Source organism: Pseudophryne corroboree, chromosome 8 (genome assembly GCF_028390025.1).
Source record: "Pseudophryne corroboree isolate aPseCor3 chromosome 8, aPseCor3.hap2, whole genome shotgun sequence".
In the NCBI taxonomy this organism is placed as follows: domain Eukaryota; kingdom Metazoa; phylum Chordata; class Amphibia; order Anura; family Myobatrachidae; genus Pseudophryne; species Pseudophryne corroboree.
In genome coordinates, this window is record NC_086451.1 from 411,293,711 (window position 1) to 411,319,374 (window position 25,664).

General features: G+C 49.3%; 2 protein-coding genes and 1 long non-coding RNA gene across 5 annotated transcripts in view; 2 read left to right on the forward strand and 1 right to left on the reverse strand.

The window, feature by feature from the left end:
- EHD2 (EH domain containing 2) overlaps positions 1–13,589 on the reverse strand; it is a 75,183-nt gene extending 61,594 nt beyond the window's left edge. The window contains exons 1-2 of the mRNA XM_063937863.1: positions 12,821–13,589; positions 6,849–6,946 (exon numbers count right to left, since the gene is read on the reverse strand). Of these exons, the coding sequence (XP_063793933.1) occupies positions 6,849–6,946; positions 12,821–13,224 (502 nt within the window). The 5' untranslated portion in view covers positions 13,225–13,589. The remainder of the gene's footprint in view (positions 1–6,848; positions 6,947–12,820) is intronic.
- LOC134949353 (uncharacterized) overlaps positions 1–14,343 on the forward strand; it is a 93,067-nt gene extending 78,724 nt beyond the window's left edge. For 2 of the 3 annotated variants that reach the window (XR_010183145.1, XR_010183146.1), the window contains 2 exons: positions 12,475–12,588; positions 13,892–14,343. This is a non-coding gene — a long non-coding RNA (uncharacterized LOC134949353). Of the gene's footprint in view, positions 1–12,100; positions 12,241–12,474; positions 12,589–13,891 lie in introns of those variants that run through there. The other variant, XR_010183147.1, reaches the window with a different exon arrangement.
- Positions 14,344–24,115: 9,772 nt separating this feature from the next.
- Positions 24,116–25,664, forward strand: part of LOC134949352 (calpain-2 catalytic subunit-like) — a 266,498-nt gene continuing 264,949 nt past the window's right edge. Inside the window, exon 1 of the mRNA XM_063937866.1 lies at positions 24,116–24,425. Coding sequence (XP_063793936.1) covers positions 24,189–24,425 — 237 coding nt within the window. The 5' untranslated portion in view covers positions 24,116–24,188. The remainder of the gene's footprint in view (positions 24,426–25,664) is intronic.

Sequence of the window (25,664 nt, forward strand, 5' to 3'; positions counted from 1 at the left end):
TAAATGCCAGGTTAGGAGTACACTTGATTATAGTACACTTGATTATCTGCCAGGCTAAGAACTCACCTTATTTCCTGTTATACAGTTCTAGGACTTTATCTGTTTATCTGATTACCTGGGAGGCTAGGAGCACACCTGATTATCTGGGAGGATAAGAAAGGTGTTTCACCACAGGTGATGGCAATCATACATTACCAGGAAAGTCCAGGAACAGAGCATTTTCTCCCTCATGGAGAGGGTCAGGTAGGCAAGTATGGTCTAGTACCTTATTTAATTATCTCACAGGCTAGGAGGACACCTAATTAACTGCTATGCTAGAGCTTACCTAACTAGCTGCCAGGCTAGGACCACAATTGATTACCTGGGAGATTAGGACCACGCCTGATTACATGCCAGGCTAAATGCTCACCTGATTACCTGCCAGGCTAGGATCCCACATGGTTATCTTCCATACTAGGACCACACCTGATTACATGCCATGCTAGAATCACACCCAATTATCTGCCAGGCTACAATCACATCTAATTATCAGGCTAGGCGCTACCCTGATTACCTGCTAGGGTCGTGCAGAAAAACACCTAATCATCTGTTTGTCGTACAAGGTAGTCAGGGAAAGTCCTTACCTGCTCAACTGACCAAGCATTTTGTGGACTAGTCTGACACTGTACACCTGTAACAGATAGATGGTTTCTGCACACTGGACTAAAGCTGGATACACACTATAATATCACTTTTACACTGAATTGCAGAGTCGCACCCAGGATTTTGTAGCAGGCTTCAACCCAGATGCGACCCAGCAGAGACCCTGATCAGATGGGCGGCAGGACCTGGCTTATTTGCTGGGTCGGTGACGTCAGTGGTCACCTGTGCAGTGCAGGCGTTAGGAGATGAGATCATCTCTTAGCGATGGCTCTCCTATGCTGTAAACGGGTCCTAGGTCCGACCCAGCCTACCTGTTTAGGAGTACACTTCACTGCGACCCAGATCCCTCTCGGGACCAGCCCTTCAACCAGCTGGGTTGTATTCCTGGGTCACTGTAACCAGCTGGGTTGTATTCCTGGGTCACTGTAACCAGCTGGGTTGTATTCCCGGTTTACACAGAGCCGCAAACTGGATAAACCCGGCAATGACCCGGGTCTAAAGCTTGGTGTAAAAGGGCTATAAGATTATCTGTCCAATCTTTCTGGCTGGAGTGAAAATCTAATAATGTATGGGAGTAGAAGATAATCAAAGATTTGCTTCCAATTTGGATTTAACCAATTTTTCTGAACGCTTATTTCTGTCTGTTTTCCACTGTTTGGGAGCAAATTGTCCATTGTCATCTGCTCCCATACATTACCAGATTTTCGTTCCAACCAAAAAGATTGGACAGATAACCTTAAACCCCATACAAGCCCCATACACACTAGACGAGATTTGGAAAGATCTCGCTCAGTATGGCCGATCTGGACGAGATCTTTCACAATCTCGTCCAGTGTGTACACTAAGTGTCGTTAACGATGCATGCCCCCATGCGTCGTTAACGACCCCCTCCCTCATCCGAACATGTACGGATGAGGGAGGTCCTCGTTAACGACAGCCATGCTGCAGATGCAGCATGGCCGTCGTTCCCCCCACCGCCCCCCTTCCCCCGCAGTCGCTACCTGTCCCGGCCGCATTGGCAAGTGTGTATACACGTGCCGATCCCGCACCCCCCTGCCGGGTCCCCGCCACCGCCAATATCAGCATCAACTGGGATCGGGTAGTGTGTAGGGCCCTTATTAGTTACTGTGAGGTATAAATATCCAGAACGGTCAGACAAATAAGAAGGTGATGATGTATGAAAATTAGTGATGTGCACCGGAAATTTTTCGGGTTTTGTGTTTTGGTTTTGGGTTCGGTTCCGCGGCCGTGTTTTGGGTTCGAACGCGTTTTGGCAAAACCTCACCGAATTTTTTTGTCGGATTCGGGTGTGTTTTGGATTCGGGTGTTTTTTTCAAAAAAACCCTAAAAAACAGCTTAAATCATAGAATTTGGGGGTCATTTTGATCCCATAGTATTATTAACCTCAATAACCATAATTTCCACTCATTTTCAGTCTATTCTGAACACCTCACACCTCACAATATTATTTTTAGTCCTAAAATTTGCACCGAGGTAGCTGTGTGACTAAGCTAAGCGACCCAAGTGGCCGACACAAACACCTGGCCCATCTAGAAGTGGCACTGCAGTGTCAGACAGGATGGCACTTGAAAAAAATATTTCCCAAACAGCACATGACGCAAAGAAACAAAGAGGCGCACCAAGGTCGCTGTGTGACTAAGCTAAGCGACACAAGTGGCCGACACAAACACCTGGCCCATCTAGGAGTGGCACTGCAGTGTCACGCAGGATGGCCCTTCAAAAAAATACTCCCCAAACAGCACATGACGCAAAGAAAAATGAAAGAAAAAAGAGGTGCAAGATGGAATTGTCCTTGGGCCCTCCCACCCACCCTTATGTTGTATAAACAGGACATGCACACTTTAACGAACCCATCATTTCAGCGACAGGGTCTGCCACACGACTGTGACTGAAATGACTGGTTGGTTTGGGCCCCCACCAAAAAACAAGCAATCAATCTCTCCTTGCACAAACTGGCTCTACAGAGGCAAGATGTCCACCTCCTCCTCATCGTCCGATTCCTCACCCCTTTCACTGTGTACATCCCCCTCCTCACAGATTATTAATTCGTCCCCACTGGAATCCACCGTCTCAGGTCCCCGTGTACTTTCTGGAGGCAATTGCTGCTGGTGAATGTCTCCATGGAGGAATTGATTATAATTCATTTTAATGAACATCATCTTCTCCACATTTTCTGGAAGTAACCTCGTACGCCGATTGCTGACAAGGTGAGCGGCGGCACTAAACACTCTTTCGGAGTACACACTGGAGGGAGGGCAACTTAGGTAGAATAAAGCCAGTTTGTGCAAGGGCCTCCAAATTGCCTCTTTTTCCTGCCAGTATACGTACGGACTGTCTGACGTGCCTACTTGGATGCGGTCACTCATATAATCCTCCACCATTCTTTCAATGGTGAGAGAATCATATGCAGTGACAGTAGACGACATGTCAGTAATCGTTGGCAGGTCCTTCAGTCCGGACCAGATGTCAGCATCAGCAGTCGCTCCAGACTGCCCTGCATCACCGCCAGCGGGTGGGCTCGGAATTCGTAGCCTTTTCCTCGCACTCCCAGTTGCGGGAGAATGTGAAGGAGGAGATGTTGACGGGTCGCGTTCCGCTTGACTTGACAATTTTCTCACCAGCAGGTCTTTGAACCTCTGCAGACTTGTGTCTGCCGGAAAGAGAGATCCAACGTAGGTTTTAAATCTAGGATCGAGCACGGTGGCCAAAATGTAGTGCTCTGATTTCAACAGATTGACCACCCGTGAATCCTGGTTAAGCGAATGAAGGGCTCCATCCACAAGTCCCACATGCCTAGCGGAATCGCTCTGTTTTAGCTCCTCCTTCAATGCCTCCAGCTTCTTCTGCAAAAGCCTGATGAGGGGAATGACCTGACTCAGGCTGGCAGTGTCTGAACTGACTTCACGTGTGGCAAGTTCAAAAGGTTGCAGAACCTTGCACAACGTTGAAATCATTCTCCACTGCGCTTGAGACAGGTGCATTCCACCTCCTTTGCCTATATCGTGGGCAGATGTATAGGCTTGAATGGCCTTTTGCTGCTCCTCCATCCTCTGAAGCATATAGAGGGTTGAATTCCACCTCGTTACCACCTCTTGCTTCAGATGATGGCAGGGCAGGTTCAGGTGTTTCTGGTGGTGCTCCAGTCTTCTGTACGCGGTGCCTGTACGCCGAAAGTGGCCCGCAATTCTTCTGGCCACCGACAGCATCTCTTGCACGCCCCTGTCGTTTTTTAAATAATTCTGCACCACCAAATTCAAGGTATGTGCAAAACATGGGACGTGCTGGAATTTGCCCAGATGTAATGCACGCACAATATTGCTGGCGTTGTCCGATGCCACAAATCCCCAGGAGAGTCCAATTGGGGTAAGCCATTCTGCGATGATCTTCCTCAGTTGCCGTAAGAGGTTTTCAGCTGTGTGCGTATTCTGGAAAGCGGTGATACAAAGCGTAGCCTGCCTAGGAACGAGTTGGCGTTTGCGAGATGCTGCTACTGGTTCCGCCGCTGCTGTTCTTGCAGCGGGAGGCAATACATCTACCCAGTGGGCTGTCACAGTCATATAGTCCTGAGTCTGCCCTGCTCCACTTGTCCACATGTCCGTGGTTAAGTGGACATTGGGTACAACTGCATTTTTTAGGACACTGGTGAGTCTTTTTCTGACGTCCGTGTACATTCTCGGTATCGCCTGCCTAGAGAAGTGGAACCTAGATGGTATTTGGTAACGGGGGCACACTACCTCAAGCAATTCTCTAGTTCCCCGTGAACTAACGGCGGATACTGGACGCACGTCTAACACCAACATAGTTGTCAAGGCCTGAGTTATCTGCTTTGCAACAGGATGACTGCTGTGATATTTCATCTTCCTCGCAAAGGACTGTTGGACAGTCAATTGCTTACTGGAAGTAGTACAAGTGGTCTTCCGACTTCCCCTCTGGGATGACGATCGACTCCCAGCAGCAACAACAGCAGCGCCAGCAGCAGTAGGCGTTCCACTCAAGGATGCATCGGAGGAATCCCAGGCAGGAGAGGACTCGTCAGACTTGCCAGTGACATGGCCTGCAGGACTATTGGCTTTCCTGGGTAAGGAGGAAATTGACACTGAGGGAGTTGGTAGTGTGGTTTGCTGGAGCTTGGTTACAAGAGGAAGGGATTTACTGGTCAGTGGACTGCTTCCGCTGTCGCCCAAAGTTTTTGAACTTGTCACTGACTTATTATGAATGCGCTGCAGGTGACGTATAAGGGAGGATGTTCCGAGGTGGTTAACGTCCTTACCCCTACTTATTACAGCTTGACAAAGGCAACACACGGCTTGACACCAGTTGTCCGCATTTCTGTTGAAATAATTCCACACTGAAGAGCTGATTTTTTTTGTATTTTGACCAGGCATGTCAATGGCCATATTCCTCCCACGGACAACAGGTGTCTCCCCGGGTGCCTGACTTAAACAAACCACATCACCATCAGAATCCTCCTTGTCAATTTCCTCCCCAGCGCCAGCAACACCCATATCCTCATCCTGGTGTACTTCAACACTGACATCTTCAATTTGACTATCAGGAACTGGACTGCGGGTGCTCCTTCCAGCACTTGTACGGGGCGTGCAAATGGTGGAAGGCGCAAGCTCTTCCCGTCCAGTGTTGGGAAGGTCAGGTATCGCAACCGACACAATTGGACTCTCCTTGGGGATTTGTGATTTCGAAGAACGCACAGTTCTTTGCTGTGCTTTTGCCAGCTTAAGTCTTTTCTTTTTTCTAGCGAGAGGATGAGTGCTTCCATCCTCATGTGAAGCTGAACCACTAGCCATGAACATAGGCCAGGGCCTCAGCCGTTCCTTGCCACTCCGTGTCGTAAATGGCATATTGGCAAGTTTACGCTTCTCCTCAGACGCTTTTAATTTTGATTTTTGGGTCATTTTACTGAACTTTTGTGTTTTGGATTTTACATGCTCTGTACTATGACATTGGGCATCGGCCTTGGCAGACGACGTTGATGGCATTTCATCGTCTCGGCCATGACTAGTGGCAGCAGCTTCAGCACGAGGTGGAAGTGGATCTTGATCTTTCCCTATTTTCCCACATTTTTGTTCTCCATATTTTAATGCGCACAACTAAAAGCCACCACAGGTATACAATGTAGATGGATGGATAGTATAGTATTATATTACTTATGGACGACGAGTGCACTGACGACACAGAGGTAGGTACAGCCGTGGCCTACCGTACTGCTATATATATATATATATATATATATATAATATACTGTATAATAATAACGGACCTGGTGGACACTGTCAGCAGACTGCTAAACTAGTATGAAGAAAAAAAAAGCCACCACAGGTATACAATGTAGATGGATGGATAGTATAGTATTATATTACTTATGGAGGACGAGTGCACTGACGACACAGAGGTAGGTACAGCCGTGGCCTACCGTACTGCTATATATATATATATATATATATATATAATATACTGTATAATAATAACGGACCTGGTGGACACTGTCAGCAGACTGCTAAACTAGTATGAAGAAAAAAAAAGACACCACAGGAGTGTTTTTCAGGCAGACAAACGTATACTGGACTGGTGGTCACTATCAGCAAAACTGTGCACTGTACTCCTGCTATAACTGCTCCCTAGTCCCCACAATTAGGCAGTGTGAGCAGTGCACTCAGCACAGATATATCATGCAGCAGTGCAGCACACTGAGCACAGATATGGTGGAGCATTTTTTCCAGGAAGAGAAACAACGGATTAAACTCACTGGTGGTATTATAATCAAAACCCTGCACTGTACTCCCTAACAGCTGCTCCCCGTCCCCAATCCTCCCCACAATTATAACTAAGTCACTCTTTTCTACTATAACGGAGAGGAGGCCAGCCACGTCCTCTCCCTATCAATCTCAATGCACGTGTGAAAATGGCGGCGACGCGCGGCTGCTTATATAGAATCCGAATCTCGCGAGAATCCGACAGCGGGATGATGACGTTCGGGCGCGCTCGGGTCAACCGAGCAAGGCGGGAGGATCCGAGTCTGCCTCGGACCCGTGTAAAAAGGCTGAAGTTCGGGTGGGTCGGTTTCCGAGAAACCGAACCCGCTCATCACTAATGAAAATACAGTGAGTTGGACTCATCCAGGATTGTGCACTCACTCACTCACTCACTCACTCACTCACTCACTCACTCACCTCTGCTCACTCTCTGCTTAGCCCCAGATAGGATGCCAGGAGTGTCTATTAGGCTGATGCTTTCCAGGACTTTGTTGGGCAGCTGGGCACACATGAACCTGTCAGGGAAAAGAGTGGAGATTAAACAACTGTGTAGAATGCAAGGGTAGGCTGATGGGAAAAGTCAGACAGGTTTATCATTGGGGAGATTATTTCATGACATGCAGTAACCCAGAGGCTGCCAATCAGATTACAGCTTCCATTTTTATAGTAGAGTAGACAATGAGAGCTAACATCTAATTGATTGCTGTATCAGTTATAACAAATGTGTGCAATTGTTACTAAGGGGTTTATTTAATAAAAGGAGAACAAATGCTGCAGCCAATCAGCTATTTGCTGTGATTATCCATACATAAAAGCTGGTGTCTGGTTGGTGTTGGCAACAGTATATAATTCTCTTTGCACTATGGGGGTGATTCCGAGTTGATCGCAGCAGCACAGCTACGATCATCTTCCCAGGCATGCGGGGTGACGTGAGTCCACCCCCCCCCCCCCCCCCGCACAAGTACAAAAGCATTGCACAGCGGCGATGCTTTTGTACTTGAAGAGTAACTTCCGTCCAGCGCAGCTCCTGTGACGTCACGCAGCCACTGCGGTCCGCCCCTCCCCCCCCCCCAAACGATCCGCCCACGCCTGCTTTGGCTGGACCACGCCCTGAAAACGGCGTCTAAACGCCTCCGTTCCACCCCCTCCCGCCCAGTGAACGCCTCTGCCTGTCAATCAGGCAGAGGCGATCGCTAGGTAATGGCGGTGTCGGCGCATGTGCAGTTCCGACCCAATCGCTGCGAACAACTGCAGCGTGCGATCGGGTCGGAATGACCCCCTATGTTATTTAATAAGCCCACAATTTATGAAACAAATAAAAATAGAGGACAAAGATCTTATCAACATTTCCACAGGCGGCCGGCTAGCAGAGGATGCTGGGCACATCTAGAACGTAATGTTTATAAACCACTTTGAGTACCTACGTGTCTAAGGAAACCATTCCCACCAAACATAAACAGTGACATACTAATAATACCCTGGATCCTGTCATACTAGGAAATTTACAGAGGTGTGTGGATGGGAGCGGTGTATTGTGTGTGTGTGTGTGTGTGTGTGTGGGGGGGGGGGGGGGGGGGGTTGGGCGGCTGTGGGGAAATGGGGCTTGTAAATTTGCAATTTAAATAAATGTATATTTAAAGTACATTATTGGTGATAATAAATGTCATCAAGCAAATCGGTCACCTGTAAATGATCATGGAACTCCTCAGTGATTTTTAATATACTTACTGGGATATTCAATTACTCGCACATACTGTCGGGTGAAAAATACCACTGAGAGAACTATCTGCGTTTTTTTGGGTGAAAAGGATGTTTTCCCGGGTGAAATAACATTGATGAAACATCTGGAAATTTCACCTGAAGCTTCATCGGTGGTAATTGACTATCGTCCTTAAACTTTACAAGTTCAAGTATATGTAACTCTGAAGTGCAGTATGTGGGCGGGATGTACTATATGTCATCGCCGCCCCTCGCCGCCTACCGCAGTGATACTAATCACATATGTACTAACATATGCGATTAGTATCGTAATGCGGTATAGGGGGCCCCCGCGATGATGTGTGCAGGGGTCGGCGGGGGTCAGCACGGGTCTCCGTCACCTCCCAGACCCAGGAGGTGACGTGTGCAGGGAGTCCCCGGGCTCCTCCTCCTCCCCCCCTGCAGCCTGAAGGAGATAAGACTGTGCTGCGGAGGAGAAGGAGGAGGGGGGCCGCCGCAGCTCAGTGACACACAGGTATGCCGGGGGGAGAAGGGTCGTCATGAGCGGCGCAGGGGGGGGGCATGGCGGGATGCGGCGGTAAGAATCCCATAGGCTTCTATAGGGTATTGCCATAAAAAGATGGCGATACCCTATGGGGCGAAAAGGCGGCGGTCGGGGGTTTGTACATATGAAAATGTGGGTTTTACCGTATTTTCCCTTTAGTACATCCGCCCTCAGTATTTCATGTGCCTGACGTAGTAAACCTGTATTTATCTGAGACGTCTCCGCTAGGTCTCCTACATACCATCTGCTTTTTCTACATTCCAGTCTTGTGCTGTCACACCTGCCGAATCACTTATTGTTATTACATATTTTAAGATTAGGGGGCCCATTTATCAACGAGTGATAAAACTTGTTGTGAATGATAAATAGTGCTCCAGCCAATCAGCTCCTAACTGTCATTTTTCAAACAGCTGACAGTTAGGAGCTGAACACGTAACAGTTAGGAGCTGATCAGCTGTAGCACCATTTATCATATGTAATGAGTTTTAACACTCACAACGAGCTTTCTCACTCTTTGATAAATACCCCCTAACTTGTACAAACCATTCCGTAGAACACTCATTCTGTTCTGCATTTGGACGTAATGTTGTGCAAATCTTATGAGCAGAACTAGACATTAAATGCCTGAGACAGAGGTGAAATTACGCCTGTTTGCGGGATATATCTTGTGTGTTTCCTCACTTCACGTTTATTCCAGATCAGAGTCCATGGCAGCACAGATTTGTGTGCATTTCAACAGCCTCTACACTGATGAGCAAAGAGGCAGAAACAGGTGTTCTCACGGGTTGGGGCTGGGAGACCCCCGCATGGTGACCGCCGGGATCCCGAATGCCGGTCACATGACTGCATTCCATTGTCATGTCAGTGTAGCTGCAGTCTGTGCAGAGATGGACATAACAATAATGATGGGGGTCATTCAGAATTGATCGTTAGCTGAATTTGTTCACAGCGCAGCGATCAGGCTAAAAAACGGCTGTTCTGCGCATGCGTTTTGCACAGGGTCTAGCGATGCATTTCAGTCTCACTGCTTGCCGCAGAGTGATTGACATGAAGTGGGCGTTTCTGGGTGGCAACTGACCGTTTTCAGGGAGTGTGGGGAAAAACGCAGGCATGCCAGGAAAAACACAGGCGTGGCTGGGCGAACGCTGGGCGGGTTTGTGACGTCAAATCCGGAACGGAATAGTCTGAAGTGATCGCAAGCGCTGAGTAGGTTTTGAGCTACTCTGAAACTGCACAACATTTTTTTGCAGGCGCTCTGCGATACAACCGTTCGCACTTCTGCTAAGCTAAAATACACTCCCAGTGGGCGGCGGCATAGCGTTTGCACGGCTGCTAAAACTAGCTAGCGAGCGATCAACTCGGAATGACCCCCAATATGCAGGTTTCACTTTCAAGGTGACACATTTGCACCTGGTATAAGGAAGGCGCAAGTCTGCACGGGTGGTCTTCAGTATGCCGACTTACGGGATCCCGGCGCAAAGTATACCGGCGCCGGGATCCCGACAGCCGGCATACCGACACTTATTCTCCCTCGTGGGGGTCCACGACCCCCCTGGACTGAGAATAAAATAGTGTGGCGCGCGTAGCGTGGAGAGCGCAGCGAGCCCGCAAGGGGCTCATTTGCGCTCGCCACACTGTCAGTAAGCCGGCGGTCGGGCTCCCAGCGCCGGTATGCTGGTCGCCGGGAGCCCGACCGCCGGCATATCGTAGTGAACCAGTCTGCACCACAGACTGGTCACACACTGAGGGGTAAATTTACTAAGGTGGGAGTTTTTTTTTAGAACTGGTGATGTTGCTCATAGCAACCAATTAGATTCTACTTAACATTTATGTAGCTGCTTCTAGAAGATAATAGATAGAATCTGATTGGTTGCTATGGGCAACTTCACTAGTTCTAAAAAAAAACCTCCCAACTTAGTAAATTTACCCCTGAGTTGTGTGCAGCTCTGCATACAGGTGAATATATGCATTGATTCTGTGCACGCTTCTATGGAGCAACATTTATCTGATATACATCCATCTTTGCATCAGGCAGTGTGTTCCCAGTCCTGCCCCCAATCTCACCACACAGCAGAATGAAGTTACTATCGTCACCCCAGCTCTTTTCATACGGCCTAATTTACAGCTACACTCAGGGTCGGACTGGCCCACAGCGGTCAGGGCCGGTTCTGCCGCTCTGTGCGCCCCGGGCGCCAATAGGGTGTGTGGCTTCGTACAGGGGGCGTGGTCATTTACGCCCCCTGTACAGACTGATATGATGTGCGGTGCGCGATGACGTCATCGCGCACCGCACAGCATTGGTCCTCTCCACGAAGGGAAACTAGACGCGTAGCGTCTAGTTCCCTTCGTGGAGAGGACCTTTGCTGTGCGGTGCGCGATGACGTCATCATGGCGCACCGCACAGTAAAGGACCTCTCCACGAAGGGAAACTAGACGCGTATGCGTCTAGTTTCCCTTCACAGCGGCAGTGGCCAGCGTCAGCAGGGGGGCAGCGGGCAGCGGGGGGCACACAGCAGCAGCGGATCTTGCCCTGGTGCGGCGCCCTCCGGATGGCGCCCTGCGCCCTCCTAAAGGCGGCGCCCCGGGCAAAAGTCCTGCTTGCCCGTGGCAAGATCCGCTACTGACAGCGGTACAGCGGGAACCCCCAGTGGGCTCCACTGCATGAGGGCCCACCCCCTTCTCTAGGGATCAGGATCCAGACTGTACACTTGAGTTATAAATGATGCATCTGATAATACACTGCACAGGACTGTGGTGTATGCCTCTCAGCATGGGCCTCTACCACTGCATCCCCCGGGTGGGCCCTTCATGCCCCATTCCGACACTGGCTATACTATACGTAAAGATGCCATATGTGTGGGTATGCCATATGTGTGGGTATGAAGAGATGGATTTTCATCAGGGGAGAGGAGGGGGCTTATGTGCAGTCTCCGTCCTGGCCCCTCCTCTCTAGCTGCAACTGCAAGTGAGTAGACTCTATAGCAACCAATCAGATTTTATCTAGCTGCATCTCTACTTCTACAAAAATTCACACTTTAGTAAATATACTCCTCAGTCTCTATGGGGTTCATTTAATCCCAGAAAACACCAGTTCTTGGGGGTTAACTGCAAATATTAAGTATCCCCTGAATGTATGTAGGAGAGCTATCTCCGATACCTGCTGCAATACCTCCATTCCTCCACTCCACCCCCAACCCCCCTCCCCCCCAATCTGACAGCCGCTTCCCCATTAGATTCCTATGGGGGATGCGATGCTGCAAGATTTACCAATTTTCGTACTCCGGAGATCAGCCCCAGCAGCAACCGCCTATGGGTACACGACCAAATGTGGTTACAGAAGATTCCCCCGGAACCCCCCCCCCCCCTTCCCCCGGAAATGGCCACTGTGCACCTGCGGTCATGGGGTCTACAAATGCGGCGATGCCCCTGCAGCTCCCTGAGCACATTACAGGGGCGGTATCCTTCCTTTAATACATTCGCCTGAAGCAATCAAATATTGCAATGCGGTCCTGGGCGCTAATATCGCCCCCAGATCGCATTGAATATGTAAGCAATAATGAATGGGCCACTATGTCTGATGGGGGATGCGGTTATGTGGCCGGCGCACGGGATCCTGGAGGTCAGCATACCGAAGCCAGGATCCCGGAGACTGACAATGCCGCCAGCCACAATACCGGCTAAAAGGGGCTATTCCCACTCGTGTGTGTCCATGACACCCATAGAGTGGGAATAGAACCTGTGGCCAAGCAAATTTATAATGCTGCTTTTTGTTCTTTACAGGGCTGTTTTGGCATGTGGTGGTGACATATTGTGCTATTTCATAGGCATGATTGAGACAGAAGTTAATGGCAGAGCATACCAAATACCAGGACACATGCATTGGGCAGTCGGCAGGTGGGTAAATAAGTGCACTTGCCCCAAACACCCCTGCAGGTATCAGCCATCACACCACACTGGAAGACATCCATTTAATTACTGCAGCGGAAATAATATTCACTAACGTGGGATGCTTAGATAGGTGTCCCCTGCACCCTCATGTCTGTGTAGGTAAGTGTCTCCAGGTTACTCTAGTGTTTGCCCGGCACTGCACTCACCTTTTGTACGTTCTTACCCCCAATTCACTCACCTGTTCAGAAAAGTGTTCCCAAAAGGGTTGAGCTTGCGGAAGGGTTTATTGGGGTCTACCATGAGTGCGTTCCCTGGGATGACCCCCTCAGTCTCCCCATGCATAACAGCGATAAATGAGTCGGTGGTGGGCTCCGGTCCAATGCGACTGCCAGGGATGTCTTGCTCCAGGAGATACTTTATAAAGGTGGTCTTCCCGGTGGAGTACTGGCCCATCACCAGGACCATTGGCTTGTTGTCAAAGTCGGCATCCTCCAGTGCTGGAGAATGGAAATCATGGAATTTATAGTAATCTTCCACCGGCTTCAGCTTCTTCTTATACAGGTCCTTCAGACCCTCAGTCACCGTGTGGATGACTTGCGGGGTCTTCTTGTGCTTCTCGTTCTTCTTCATCCAGCTAAACATTTTCTCAGTTAGGGTGTGCAGACAGCAGAACAGGGAACGCAGACTTTTCTGATCAGAGTTATCTCAGTTATCCCCACCCTGCTAGTAAAGTGAGCCTCTTCTTTCCGTGTGATCTCTCCTCGCGTGGACCCCCTGTTTCCAGCCCTGAGCTTTCCCTCTGGTCTTGTGGTGTCAGTCTGAAGCAAAGACCAAAGTCTATCCCAAAACATAACAGAAGCACTGGAAAAAAAAGGGCAGGCAGGAACAGGGTGTGTGTGGAGGAGGCAGGAGGGAATAGAAGGGTGGGGAATTTAGGACCACCTTAACAATTCTATACAAGGGGTTAATAGGTCAACTGAGAGGGGAACAACTTACTGCTCCAAGTTTCCAACTTTATGTTAAGCCAAAAAAAAACAAAAAAACAGTGGAAAACAGCTGTATTAAACAAGAGAATACATTTATTCGGAGGGAGGTGTGTTCTCCATATTCCAGAGCCAGGGTGCCCACCCCACCAAAGGAATGTACAGTACTGCTGTAACTGTCATACTGCGTAAAGTGCACATCTCATGCCACCTAGTGGTGGAAGGTGCAAACAGGGCAACATCTCGAAACCAAACAGATTAGAGGATGAATTCTATTTTAAGTTATTTTACCCTCAAACACCAATTTTATGTTTGTTTTTTTTCAGACTCGGAAGATGTGCGTAGATGAAAAGCTCTATCCTGTTCATTTCTAAGAACCTGCGTCTCTTCATGTGCGGTTGTACTTTTATAGATGGACATGTGCAGCAAAATGTATCCTTAGCTAGATCTGTATATCTGGTAGACTAGGATCCCCTTCTCAATGTGAGGCGGAATAGGGTCTGGTAGTGGTCAGCGGAGTACAGTGAGCGCGTGCTCCCCTAAGTGTAGTGCGTTATGTGATGATAACTATCAGTAGCACGTTCGTCTTACTTCTGATTGGCTGCTTGAGTACTGATCTTGCCAGCTGATATTACTGAATATACTTACGTCTCAGCTACATGACACCTAGTCAGGCCCATCTAATTGCATTAGTTATATGTCTCTTCCATTAGGACTGTTGAAGTAAATAAGGTTCTCATTAAATGTAATGTACAGGAATAAAGAACAGATGTTTGTACTTCCTTACATTTTATATGGAAAATATGACGTTTGCATTATTAATAACTGTCAGTACAATGGGCCTAATTCAGAGCTGATCTACGATCACAATCTGAGGCATGCAGGGGGACACCCAGCACAGGGCTAGTCCGCCCCGCATGACAGGCCCTACTGTCCCCCGCAGAGGTGCGATAGCATCGCACAGCGGCGATGCTTTTGCACCTGGCGAGTAGCTCCCTGCCTACACAGCCTAGCTGCGGATGCAGGCAGCTACTCGCCATGTTCTGGGTCGCAGCGGCTGCGTGTGTCTTCACGCAGCCACCGCGGTCTGCCCCAGCAACGGTCCGGACATGCCTGCATTGTCTGGACTGCCCCCCCCCCCCATCCGCGCCGACATGCCCACGACCAACCAGCTACCGCCTCTGCCTGTCAATCAGGCAGAGGCGATCGCACCAGTGAGATGCTTTCACATCTCGCTATGTGTGCACGTGCAGTGTGGCCGCTACACGTGCGCACACCACATAGGGCTTCAGCCTGCGATTGCTGCCATTGCAGCGACCAGGTCTGAAGTAGGCCCAATGTTCTGTCTGTGTGACTTCATTATATTATATATTGTTAGCATTTACTATTACTCAGTGAATCCACTTCTCCATGTCAGGAACGCCTGGTGCAAATACTACTGCTTTTTAACTGAACACGTCACTCAACATACATACATAAGTGCACTTTTTTGTTGTTGAGAAAATAGATCCAACTCTAAATGAGGTCAATATAGTCCTTCATTACTTGTGTTTGCAGGCACGAATAATGGCTGCAAAGGGGAAAGGGGGCGTGTGCGATTCAACGGGGCGTGGACTCATGGCACGCCCCATTTCAATGGAAATGTGCGGGTGTGCCACGTGTCAGGGGGCGTGGACTCGCGGCACGCCTCTATCCCCATGGAGACGGGCAGGGGGACGGGGGAGCGTCAACAACAGAGAGCCGGAGGCTGCGCTCGCCCTTCCTGGCTCCTCTCTGAATGACATGACCAGCCCATCGGCCCTTCTGGCATTTGCCAGAAGTGCTAGATGGGCAGTCCGGCTCTGGTAGTGCCCCTTGAACATTATGCCACACAGTAGTAGTACCCTTAGCACATTACACCACACAGTGGTAGTGCCCATTGCACATTACACCACACAGTAGTAGTGCCCCAATTTTTGAAGGTGCAGCCTGTCCATATTTGTGGCACCAATGCTCTTTCTGATCGAGGGCACAAAAATGTCTAGCTACAGCTCTGCATAAATGTACTCAATGGGGTAGATTTACTAAAGCTTCTAAAACAGACAGGTGGAGGTGTTGCCCACAGCAACCAATCAGATTTTGTGTACTATTATTTAGAGTGCAACCTGCATGCCTCAAAAGGGTGTGTGGTTTTGCCAAAAGGGGGATGTGGCTTTGTGGGAATGCCACAATTGTGAGCCAAGCCTCCCGTTTCCATCACTGTGGGGGAATGCCTAGTGCTCTGAGAGCTGCAGTCCTTCTCTCAGGGCGAATAGATGTATGCACACATATATGCGTTCGCAGAAGCCCACACAGGGGTGCTGCTCTGGGACTTCCCCCCTCTGCTGCATAATGGTCTACTCCCTGCCCCCCCTCCCCCCCACACTCCCCCCATCCAGGACATAGGCTGCTTACATGAGCGACACAGGTGAGCAGTCTACGTCCCACAGCAAGGGGTGGAGTAGGTAGTCCATTACCCGACGGAGGGGGGAAGTCCCAGAGCAGCGCCCCCATGTTGGCTCTTGCGCACACTTATGTGCGCACAGCATCTCTTCACTACTGCTCTGCAAATTGACAAACCTCCCTCCTGCCTGTTTCTCCAATCAGCAGCAAGCTCTCATTTGCAGCCATTGGTTTAGACCTTTCCTTCTCCGAAGTTAAGGATCAGAGATCCCATATATATATAGTGTTGTTGGGACCCAGCTAAATACAGTGAATTGTGAGTAACTTAAGAGAGGGACCTCACCAATGTTGTATGTAGGGAAATAATATTCATATAATATTACAAAGTTCTATTTAGGAGAGGTATTTACTAAAAATTCTATCTGAATCGGAAAACAACTCTGTGGCTAGTTCTGTATGTAGGTTCTAATTCAGATCTGATCGCAGCAGCAAATTTGTTAGCTAATGAGCAAAACCATGTGCACTGCAGGGAGGGGGGGGGGAGATATAACATGTGCAGAGAGAGTTAGATTTGGGTGGGGTGTGTTCAAACTGAAATCTAAATTGCAGTGTAAAAATAAAGCAGACAGTATTTACCCTGCACAGAAACATCTTTCTCCCATGTATCTGGTGAGGAAGTCATGGCCCTCATACGTCCCCCCAGCCCCCTACAACCTCCCCACTTGACCCTATCCCCTCCCACCTCCTCCGCTACCTCTCTCCTTCTGCCTGTTCCCATCTTGCCCACCTTCTCAATCTCTCCCTCTCATCAGGCACTGTCCCCTCTGCCTTCAAGCATGCTCTTGTCTCCCCTATTCTTAAGAAAACCTACCCTTGATCCAAACACTCTATCCAACTATCGACCCATCTCTCTCCTCCCTTTTGCCTCCAAACTTCTTGAGCTTATTGTCTATAATCGCCTTACTTCCTTTCTTTCCTCACACTCACTGCTTGACCCATTCCAGTCTGGTTTTCGTTCTCTCCACTCCACGGAAACTGCCCTCACAAAAGTCTGCAGTGACCTCCATGCAGCCAAATCTAAGGGCCACTACTTTCTGCTTATTCTTCTTGACCTCTCTGCTGCTTTTGACACTGTGGACCACCCTCTCCTTCTGCAAATCCTTCACTCTCTTGGTCTGCGCGATACTGCCTTCTCCTGGCTGTCCTCCTACCTCTCTGATCGTTCCTTCTCTGTCTCCTCTCATGATGCTACCTCCCCTCCACTTCCACTAACTGTTGGTGTCCCCCAAGGCTCTGTTCTTGGTCCTCTCCTTTTCTCTCTCTATACGTCCTCTTTATGTGAACTCATTAGTTCTTTTAACTTCCAATACCACCTCTATGCTGATGACACTCAAATCTACCTCTCCTCCCCTGATCTCTCCATGGCTCTCCTCACTCGTACCTCCAACTGTCTTTCTGCTATCTCTTCCTGGATGTCCCAGCGCTTTCTTAAACTCAACATGTCTAAGACTGAGCTGATTACCTTCCCACCCTCCCGCACAACCTCACCTCCCACAATCTCATTATCTATTGATGGCACTATTATCTCCTCTAGCCCCCAAGTACGCTGTCTTGGCATAATCCTTGACTCCCTCCTCTCCTTCAAACCACACATTCAGCACCTCTCACAAACCTGTCATTTTCATCTCAAAAACATTTCCAGGATCAGACCTTTTCTCACCCATGATGCCACTAAGATCATTAGTCACTCACTGATTATTTCCAGACTGGACTACTGTAATCTCCTCCTAACTGGCCTCCCTGACAATTACCTCTCTCCACTCCAATCTATCTATCTATCCTCAATGCTGTTGCCCTGCTCATCTTCACTGGCTCCCCTTCCCTTTCATGATCCAATTCAAACTTCTCACACTCACTTACAAAGCACTCACCCACTCCTCACCCATTTACATCTCTGACCTTATCTCCCTTTACTCTCCCACCCGTCCTCTTCGCTCTGCTAATGCACGCTGACTCTCCTGTCTTCTGATTACTTCCTCCCACTCCTATCTCCAAGATTTTTCACGTGCTGCTCCCTTTTTCTGGAATTCTTTACCTCTCCCCCTCAGACTCTCCACCTCTCTACAAAACTTCAAATGGGCTCTTAAGACCCACTTCTTTTCCAAACCCAGCCAAATCTCATCCTAACCCTCTGTTCCACGCTCTCTATGTACCCCATCTGTGTCACCCCTGTCTGTCTACCCCTCCCCTTAGAATGTAAGCTCTCACGAGTAGCGCCCTCTTCCCTCATGTGCTTATCCTTTTCTTACTTTAATAATCCTCAACTGCCCAAATCACGCAGTTTTTTGGCCACCTGGAACTTATCTCTGTCGTTTACTGGTGTAGTTATGCTTAGTTAATAGTTACCCTGTACTTGTCCTATATTGTCTTCAACTGTAAGTCACTGTTTTCCTGTTTTGATTATGTGCATATGTACTCTGTAATTGGGCGCTGCGGAACCCTTGTAGCGCCATATAAATAAAGGATAATAATAATAATAATAATAAAAACAACAAAATAACCCACCCAAATCTAACTCTCTCTGCACATGTTATATCTGCCTCCCCTGCAGTGCAACATAGTTTTGCCCAACTGCTAACAAATTTGCTGCTGCGATTAGATCTGAAATAGGGAGTCGATTCAGACCTGATCGCTACTGTGCGTTTTGTCACAGCCTGCGATCATGTCTGAACTGTGCATGCGTATGTACTGCAATGTGCAGGCGCGACGGACCGCAGCAACGGGAATCGCCGGTCAGCGACGACGGGTTGGTGCAAAAATTCCGAACGCACCGGCAACCGCAAGCAGATCGAGAGGAAGAGGCCGTTTGTGGGTGGCAACTGACCATTTGTAGGGAGGGTTTCTGACGTCAGCTCCGGCCCCGATCATTGCAGCGGCTGAGTAAGTCCTGGCCAGTGCAGAGACTGCACAAACTTATGTTTGTGCAGCTCTGCAGCAAAAGCAAATGCACACCTGCACACACACCATACCCTCCCCCTGTAGGCGGCGACTACCTGATCGCAGGGATACAAAAAAACGCACCCTAGCTATCAGGTCTGAATTACCCCCTAGGCCGTAGTACAAATCACAAAAGTGTGAAATATGGACCTACTACAACATGATAATGTGTTATTTGAAGACAACTATTTCAATTGTTAGATTTGTCTGTGTCCACTAGATGGCGACAGTGCTCTTCAACAACGCTTTATCGTTTATATTTTTCCCTCAGTTTTAAATTATTTGAATAATGGGCCTAATTCCGTAAGGATTGCAAATTCTGCTAATTAGCAGAATTGCAATCCTTTGGATCGCATGCTGTGGGCCACCCATCGCTGGGCAAGGTTGCCCAGCATGCTGACCGCCGCCTCCCCCCCGTTCAACAAGCAGAAATTGCGAACGCATTGCAATTTCTGCTTGTTAGCAGAAGCTAAGGATTAGCTGCGCCCGCAGGAGTCCCGCCGCCATGTTCTTGATCGTGGTGGCCGCATGTGACATCATGCAGCCACCGTGATCACGCCCCCAACACGCCCCAGTTAGCGCTGCACTGCCCCTGTTTGTCTTCCTTCGCCCCCGCAACGCTCCATCTCCTCCCTGGAAACAGAGCGTTGACCGCCTCCCCCCGCGCGACCGCCTCTGCCTGATTGACAGGGTGAGGCGATCACATTTTCGCATGCTCCCGCATCTTTTTCTAATTATTTGCGGTTGGATCGCACACTGCAATCCAACCTGAATTAAGCCCAATATCCCTGGGGGTAAGTAGTGCCATATTAAGGTCCACATGGGCCTGGATCTGAAATTTAAGAATGACCTATTGTGAGGTTGTGATCAGTGCTGTAGGGGTGTGGTTCAACCACCCCAACCTCCCTCACCTCTTCACATATAAAAGGCTCCGTTAGCAACACACACATTTTGATAGGCCGATATTTGTTACCTACTGGGTGGGTATATATTGCACCACCCTTGTGCATGCACATGCGTTGCTGCCTGTAATACACTACAGTACTTCATCTACCACCATTGGTACAAGTAAAATAAACTTCTTAGGGGGTCATACCGAGTTGATCGCTCGCTAGCTATTTTTTGCAGCGTTGCAAACAGATAGTCGCCTCCTATAGGGGAGTGTATTTTTGCTTTGCAAGCGTGTGAACGCATGTGCAGCCGAGCACTACCAAAAAGTTTTGTGCAGTTTCTGAGTAGCTCAGAACTAACTCAGCCGCTGCGATCACTTCAGCCTGTCCGGTCCCGGAATTAACGTCAGACACCTGCCCTGCAAACGCTTGGACACGTCTGCGTTTTTCCAAACACTCCCAGAAAACGGTCAGTTGACACCCACAAACGCCCTCTTCCTGTCAATCTCCTTGCGATTGGCTGTGTGAACGGATTCTTCGTTAAATCCATCGCTCAGCAACGATCCGCTTTGTACCCGTACGATGCGCCTGCGCATAGCGGTGCATACGCATGCACAGTTCTGACCTGATCGCAGCGCAGCGAAAAATCCTAGCGTGCGATCAGGTCGGAATGACCCCCTTATTGGTACTGTGTGGGTGTGTGGCAAAAGTAGAGTGGCCACATTAGACAAGGGGTGTGGTCACAGGACATGGGGGCGTGTCAACATGATACGCCACCCATTTCTCATCACTCTGGGAACGCTCCTATGCATTCCACATGTACCATACCTATATGGTGGTTTCTCACATTTTGGAACCTCTGAAAAAATGTAGCCTCCCTGGTCAGACAGCATCTTCAGTCAGTATTCACTATTCATGTAGTAAATCACATGGTACGGAGGATGCCTGTTTGTGTAGTAATATAACCAAAGTCATCGTCATACAACAGGATCATGCCACCTGTGTCACTTTTTACGCCCTGCGTCTCCCAGCCACACTATCATCTTCCCACCTGTGTCTCTCAGCCACACGGTCATCTTCCTCCCTGCATCTCTCAGCCACACCATCATCCCCCCTGCGTCTCCCAGCCACACCATCATCTCCCCCTGTGTCTCTCAGCCACACGGTCATCTTCCTCCCTGCATCTCTCAGCCACACAATCATCTCCCCCTGTGTCTCTCAGCCACACCGTCATCTCCAACCTGCATCTCTCAACCACAATGTCATCTCCCCCTGCTACTCTCAGCCTGCTCCTTTTAAATCTATGTCTCTCAGCCTGCCCCCTTTGATTCTGTGTCTCTCAGCCTGTCCCCCATTCACTCTGTGTCACTCAGCTTGCCTCCCCCTCACTCTGTGTTTCCCTGCCGTCCCTGTGTGTCCACCATCAGCTTTCACCCTATGTGTCCATCATCAGCCTTCACCCTATGTGTCCATCATCAACCTCCCCCCTATGAGTCCATCATCAGCCTCCACCCTATGTGTCCATCATCAGCCTCCACCCTATGTGTCCATCATCAGCCTCCACCCTATGTGTCCATCATCAGCCTCCACCCTATGTGTCCATCATCAACCTCCCCACTCTGTGTCCATCATTAGCCTCCTCCCTCTGTGTCCATCATCAGCCTCCCCCTCTGTGTCCATCATCAGCCTCCCCCTCTCTGTGTTTAATCCGCCCCCCCCCCCCCATATGTCCATCCTCAGGCTCCCTCTCTGTGTGTTTCATCAGCCTTCCCTCTGTGTCCATCATCAGGCTCCACCCTCTGTGTCCATCATCAGCATCCACCCTCTTTGTCCATCGTCAGCTTCCACCCTCTGTGTCCATCATCAGGCTCCACCTCTTGGTGTATCATCAGCCCCCTCTCTATGTCCATCATCAGCCCCCTCTCTGTGTCCATTAACAGCCACCGCCTCTGTGTGTATCATCAGGCTCCCCCTCTGTATGTATCTTCAGTCCCCCCTATGTGTCCATCATCAGGCTCCACCTCTTGGTGTATCATCAGCATCCCCCTGTGTCAAACATTAACCCCCTCTCTGTGTCCATCATCAGGCTACCCCTCTGTGTGTATAATCAGCCCCCCTCCCCCATGTGTTTATCATCTGGCTACTCCTCTGTGTCCATCATCAGGCTCCACCTCTTGGTGTATCATCAGCCCCCTCTCTATGTCCATCATCAGCCCCCTCTCTGTGTCCATTATCAGCCACCGCCTCTGTGTGTATCATCAGGCTCCCCCTCTGTATGTATCTTCAGTCCCCCCTATGTGTCCATCATCAGGCTCCACCTCTTGGTGTATCATCAGCATCCCCCTGTGTCAAACATTAACCCCCTCTCTGTGTCCATCATCAGGCTACCCCTCTGTGTGTGTATAATCTGGCTCCCCCTCTGTGTGTATAATCAGCCCCCCTCCCCCATGTGTTTATCATCTGGCTACCCCTCTGTGTCCATCATCAAGCTCCACCCTCTTTGTCCATCGTCCGCTTCCACCCTCTGTATCCATCATCTGGCTCCTCCTCTGTGTGTATCATCAGCCTTCCCGTCTGCCAACATCAGCCCCCTCCTCTTGTTTTCAGGTCTACCGGCTACTATTTTCTTAACGATTTGTGGTACCGCCTTAATTTCACCACTGCCTACCACTCAATGGAATACCTATTGCCCATCAATCAGTGCTGTATCCAGAACGTCTTACCACTATTACTCACAGATACCATCTCTCAAACACTCCCTGAACCATTCAAATACAGCCTTTATAATAAGGTTACTACTGCAGTCATTTGTTCTTGGTCTATTCATAGGTCTAATTGTTTTCCTCTATGCAGTGGCATAACTACCGTGGGTGCAGCTGCTATGGGGCCTAGGCTGCCTCCAAGGCCCGCTGCTCCCTTCACACCTAGTCACACACAGTTTGGTCCTCTGGGATTCAGCCCTCAGACCGAGCCCTTCAAGTCCCCAAATCCCCTAGTTAGCCTGATCCTACGACACCATGCCGGCCACAGAAGAAAGAAGACTGGCACATGGAATTTGTAGTTTTTCCTTCCCTGCTCCGACTCTGAGCAGTTAAAGATAAACTACAAATCCCATGATGCCAATGAGCCCTTCACAAAGATGACCGACACAGGAGTCAGCCAGCATATCGACTGTCCACGCTGCCTCTGCAGGGTCCGGAACATCGGGTAAACCAGAAGCACACACCACACAGCGGGACCGACGTCATCATTGAGCGCCCACCACAGCCTAATGCACAATACCCAGCAGGAGGACCACAGAAGACCAGACCCGCAGTGCAAAAGGAGCAGTGCACAGCCCCATGCTCGCTCTCCGCCAGGAAAGAAGACAGCAGCCCATAGCACACCAGGAACATGTTGGTTAGGCTGCTGGGATGGGAGGATTAGGTTAATGGTGCTGGGAGGGGGGTTAGGTTTAGGCACCATTGTGAGAGGTTAGGCTGTGGGAGATGGGAGCTGGTGAGGGTCGGTTTCAGAATGATTTATCGGCGGACGGGATGCCGGCTGTCAATATCCAGACAGCGGCATCCCATCCGCCAGAATGCCGGCAGCAGGGTGACTGCAAAGACTCCCCTTACGGGCACGCCGCGCTGTCATGGACACCCACGAGTGGGAATGGTCCTGTTGTGCTGGGATTCCGGCTGGCGGCATTCTCGGCAATCAGAATTCCGGCATCAGTATCCTGACCGCTGGGATCCCGACAACCAGCAAATTAAACGCACCCGGTGAGGGTCAGATTGCAGGAAAGATGGGGCGGGGGTGACGAAAGCATACTTATTCCCAGATTTATCAATCCTTAGAGAGTGATAAATTGCATGGTGACAAAGCATCAGCCAATCGGCTCCAAGGCTTAATAAATCTGTGCCTTACTTTCCATATATCGGGATCCTGTGCACCAGGATGCTGCTGACGGTTTTCAGACCAACGGCATCCCAAGCGGAGGGCTCCTGATACCACGCCACAGAAACCAGTAACTGCTTATAAAAATAGTTATAGTGAATGCAGATATTCGTCATTCATAACAAAATAAGGCGGCAGTAGTTGTCTGTGCAGGGTAATAAATAGATTTTATTGGGGACACTATTTTCTGTTGCCTGGAATGACTGTACGGTTATGCTGGTGCTAGTGGGGAGGGGAACAGTACAGTATACAGTCACAGGATAAAGCTTTTCAATAGAAATGTTATCAGACTCCTTTACTGTTCTTACCTGACCCCTCCCATCTCCTGTTACACACACACACCACCTGCACAGGTGTTCTTCTCAGTGTGGTCACCATGGCCCCTGCTACAGACATCACTGTGCGGCTGCTGAAGGATGATAATGCCACTTCTGTCATGGGAAAAGTGACCCCCTATCTGGGGCAGGACTACAGCAAGCTGCTGCGGGAGTGTCTGCAGCGAGGGCGTCTGTTTGAGGATCCATATTTTCCTGCTGAGCCCAAATCTCTGGGGTATAACCAGTTAGGACCTTGGTCTACAGATGCCAGAGGGATTCAATGGAAGAGACCTGAGGTATGGAGTCAGGTTGTGGATGGGGGAATGTAAATGATGTTGCATGCACATACCTCCCAACATGACCCTCTCCAGGAGGGACACAATGCTCCGCTTCTGGACTTCTCTCTTAATGTATGATTGCCGGTACCTGTGTTGAACAGGTTAATGGATAAGAAAGGTGTTTCACCACAGGTGATGGCAATCATACATTAAGAAGGAAGTCCAGGAGCAGAGCATTCTGTCTCTCCTGGAGAGGGTCATGTTGGGAGGTATGCATGTGTCAAGTGTCCAGATATCAGATGCAAATGATACTATACAGTCTATTACAGACAGTCACATACACCACACATAACCAGAATATATGTAATATTAGGTTTAACATACTATCCCTTTAAACTGGGACTTTCATGGATTACACGGGTTCTATGGCTGATTAAAACTAGAGATGAGCGGGTTCGGTTTCTCTGAATCCGAACCCGCACGAACTTCATGTTTTTTTCACGGGTCCGAGCAGACTCGGATCCTCCCGCCTTCCTTGCTCGGTTAACCCGAGCGCGCCCGAACGTCATCATGACGCTGTCGGATTCTCGCGAGACTCGGATTCTATATAAGGAGCCGCGCGTCGCCGCCATTTTCACACGTGCATTGAGATTGATAGGGAGAGGACGTGGCTGGCGTCCTCTCCGTTTAGATTAGGGTTGAGAGAGAGAGAGAGAGAGATTGACCTGAGGCTGTGATACTGTAGAAGAGAGTGCAGAGTTTAGTGACTGACGACCACAGTGACCACCAGACAGTGCAGTTGTTTGTTTTATTTAATATATCCGTTCTCTGCCTGAAAAAAACGATACACACAGTGACTCAGTCACATACCATATCTGTGTGCACTGCTCAGCCCAGTGTGCTGCATCAATGTATATATATATCTGACTGTGCTCAGCTCACACAGCTTATAATTGTGGGGGAGACTGGGGAGCACTGCAGTGCCAGTTATAGGTTATAGCAGGAGCCAGGAGTACATAATATTATATTAAAATTAAACAGTGCACACTTTTGCTGCAGGAGTGCCACTGCCAGTGTGACTAGTGACCAGTGACCTGACCACCAGTATATATAATATTAGTAGTATACTATCTCTTTATCAACCAGTCTATATTAGCAGCAGACACAGTACAGTGCGGTAGTTCACGGCTGTGGCTACCTCTGTGTCGGCACTCGGCAGCCCGTCCATAATTGTATATACCACCTAACCGTGGTTTT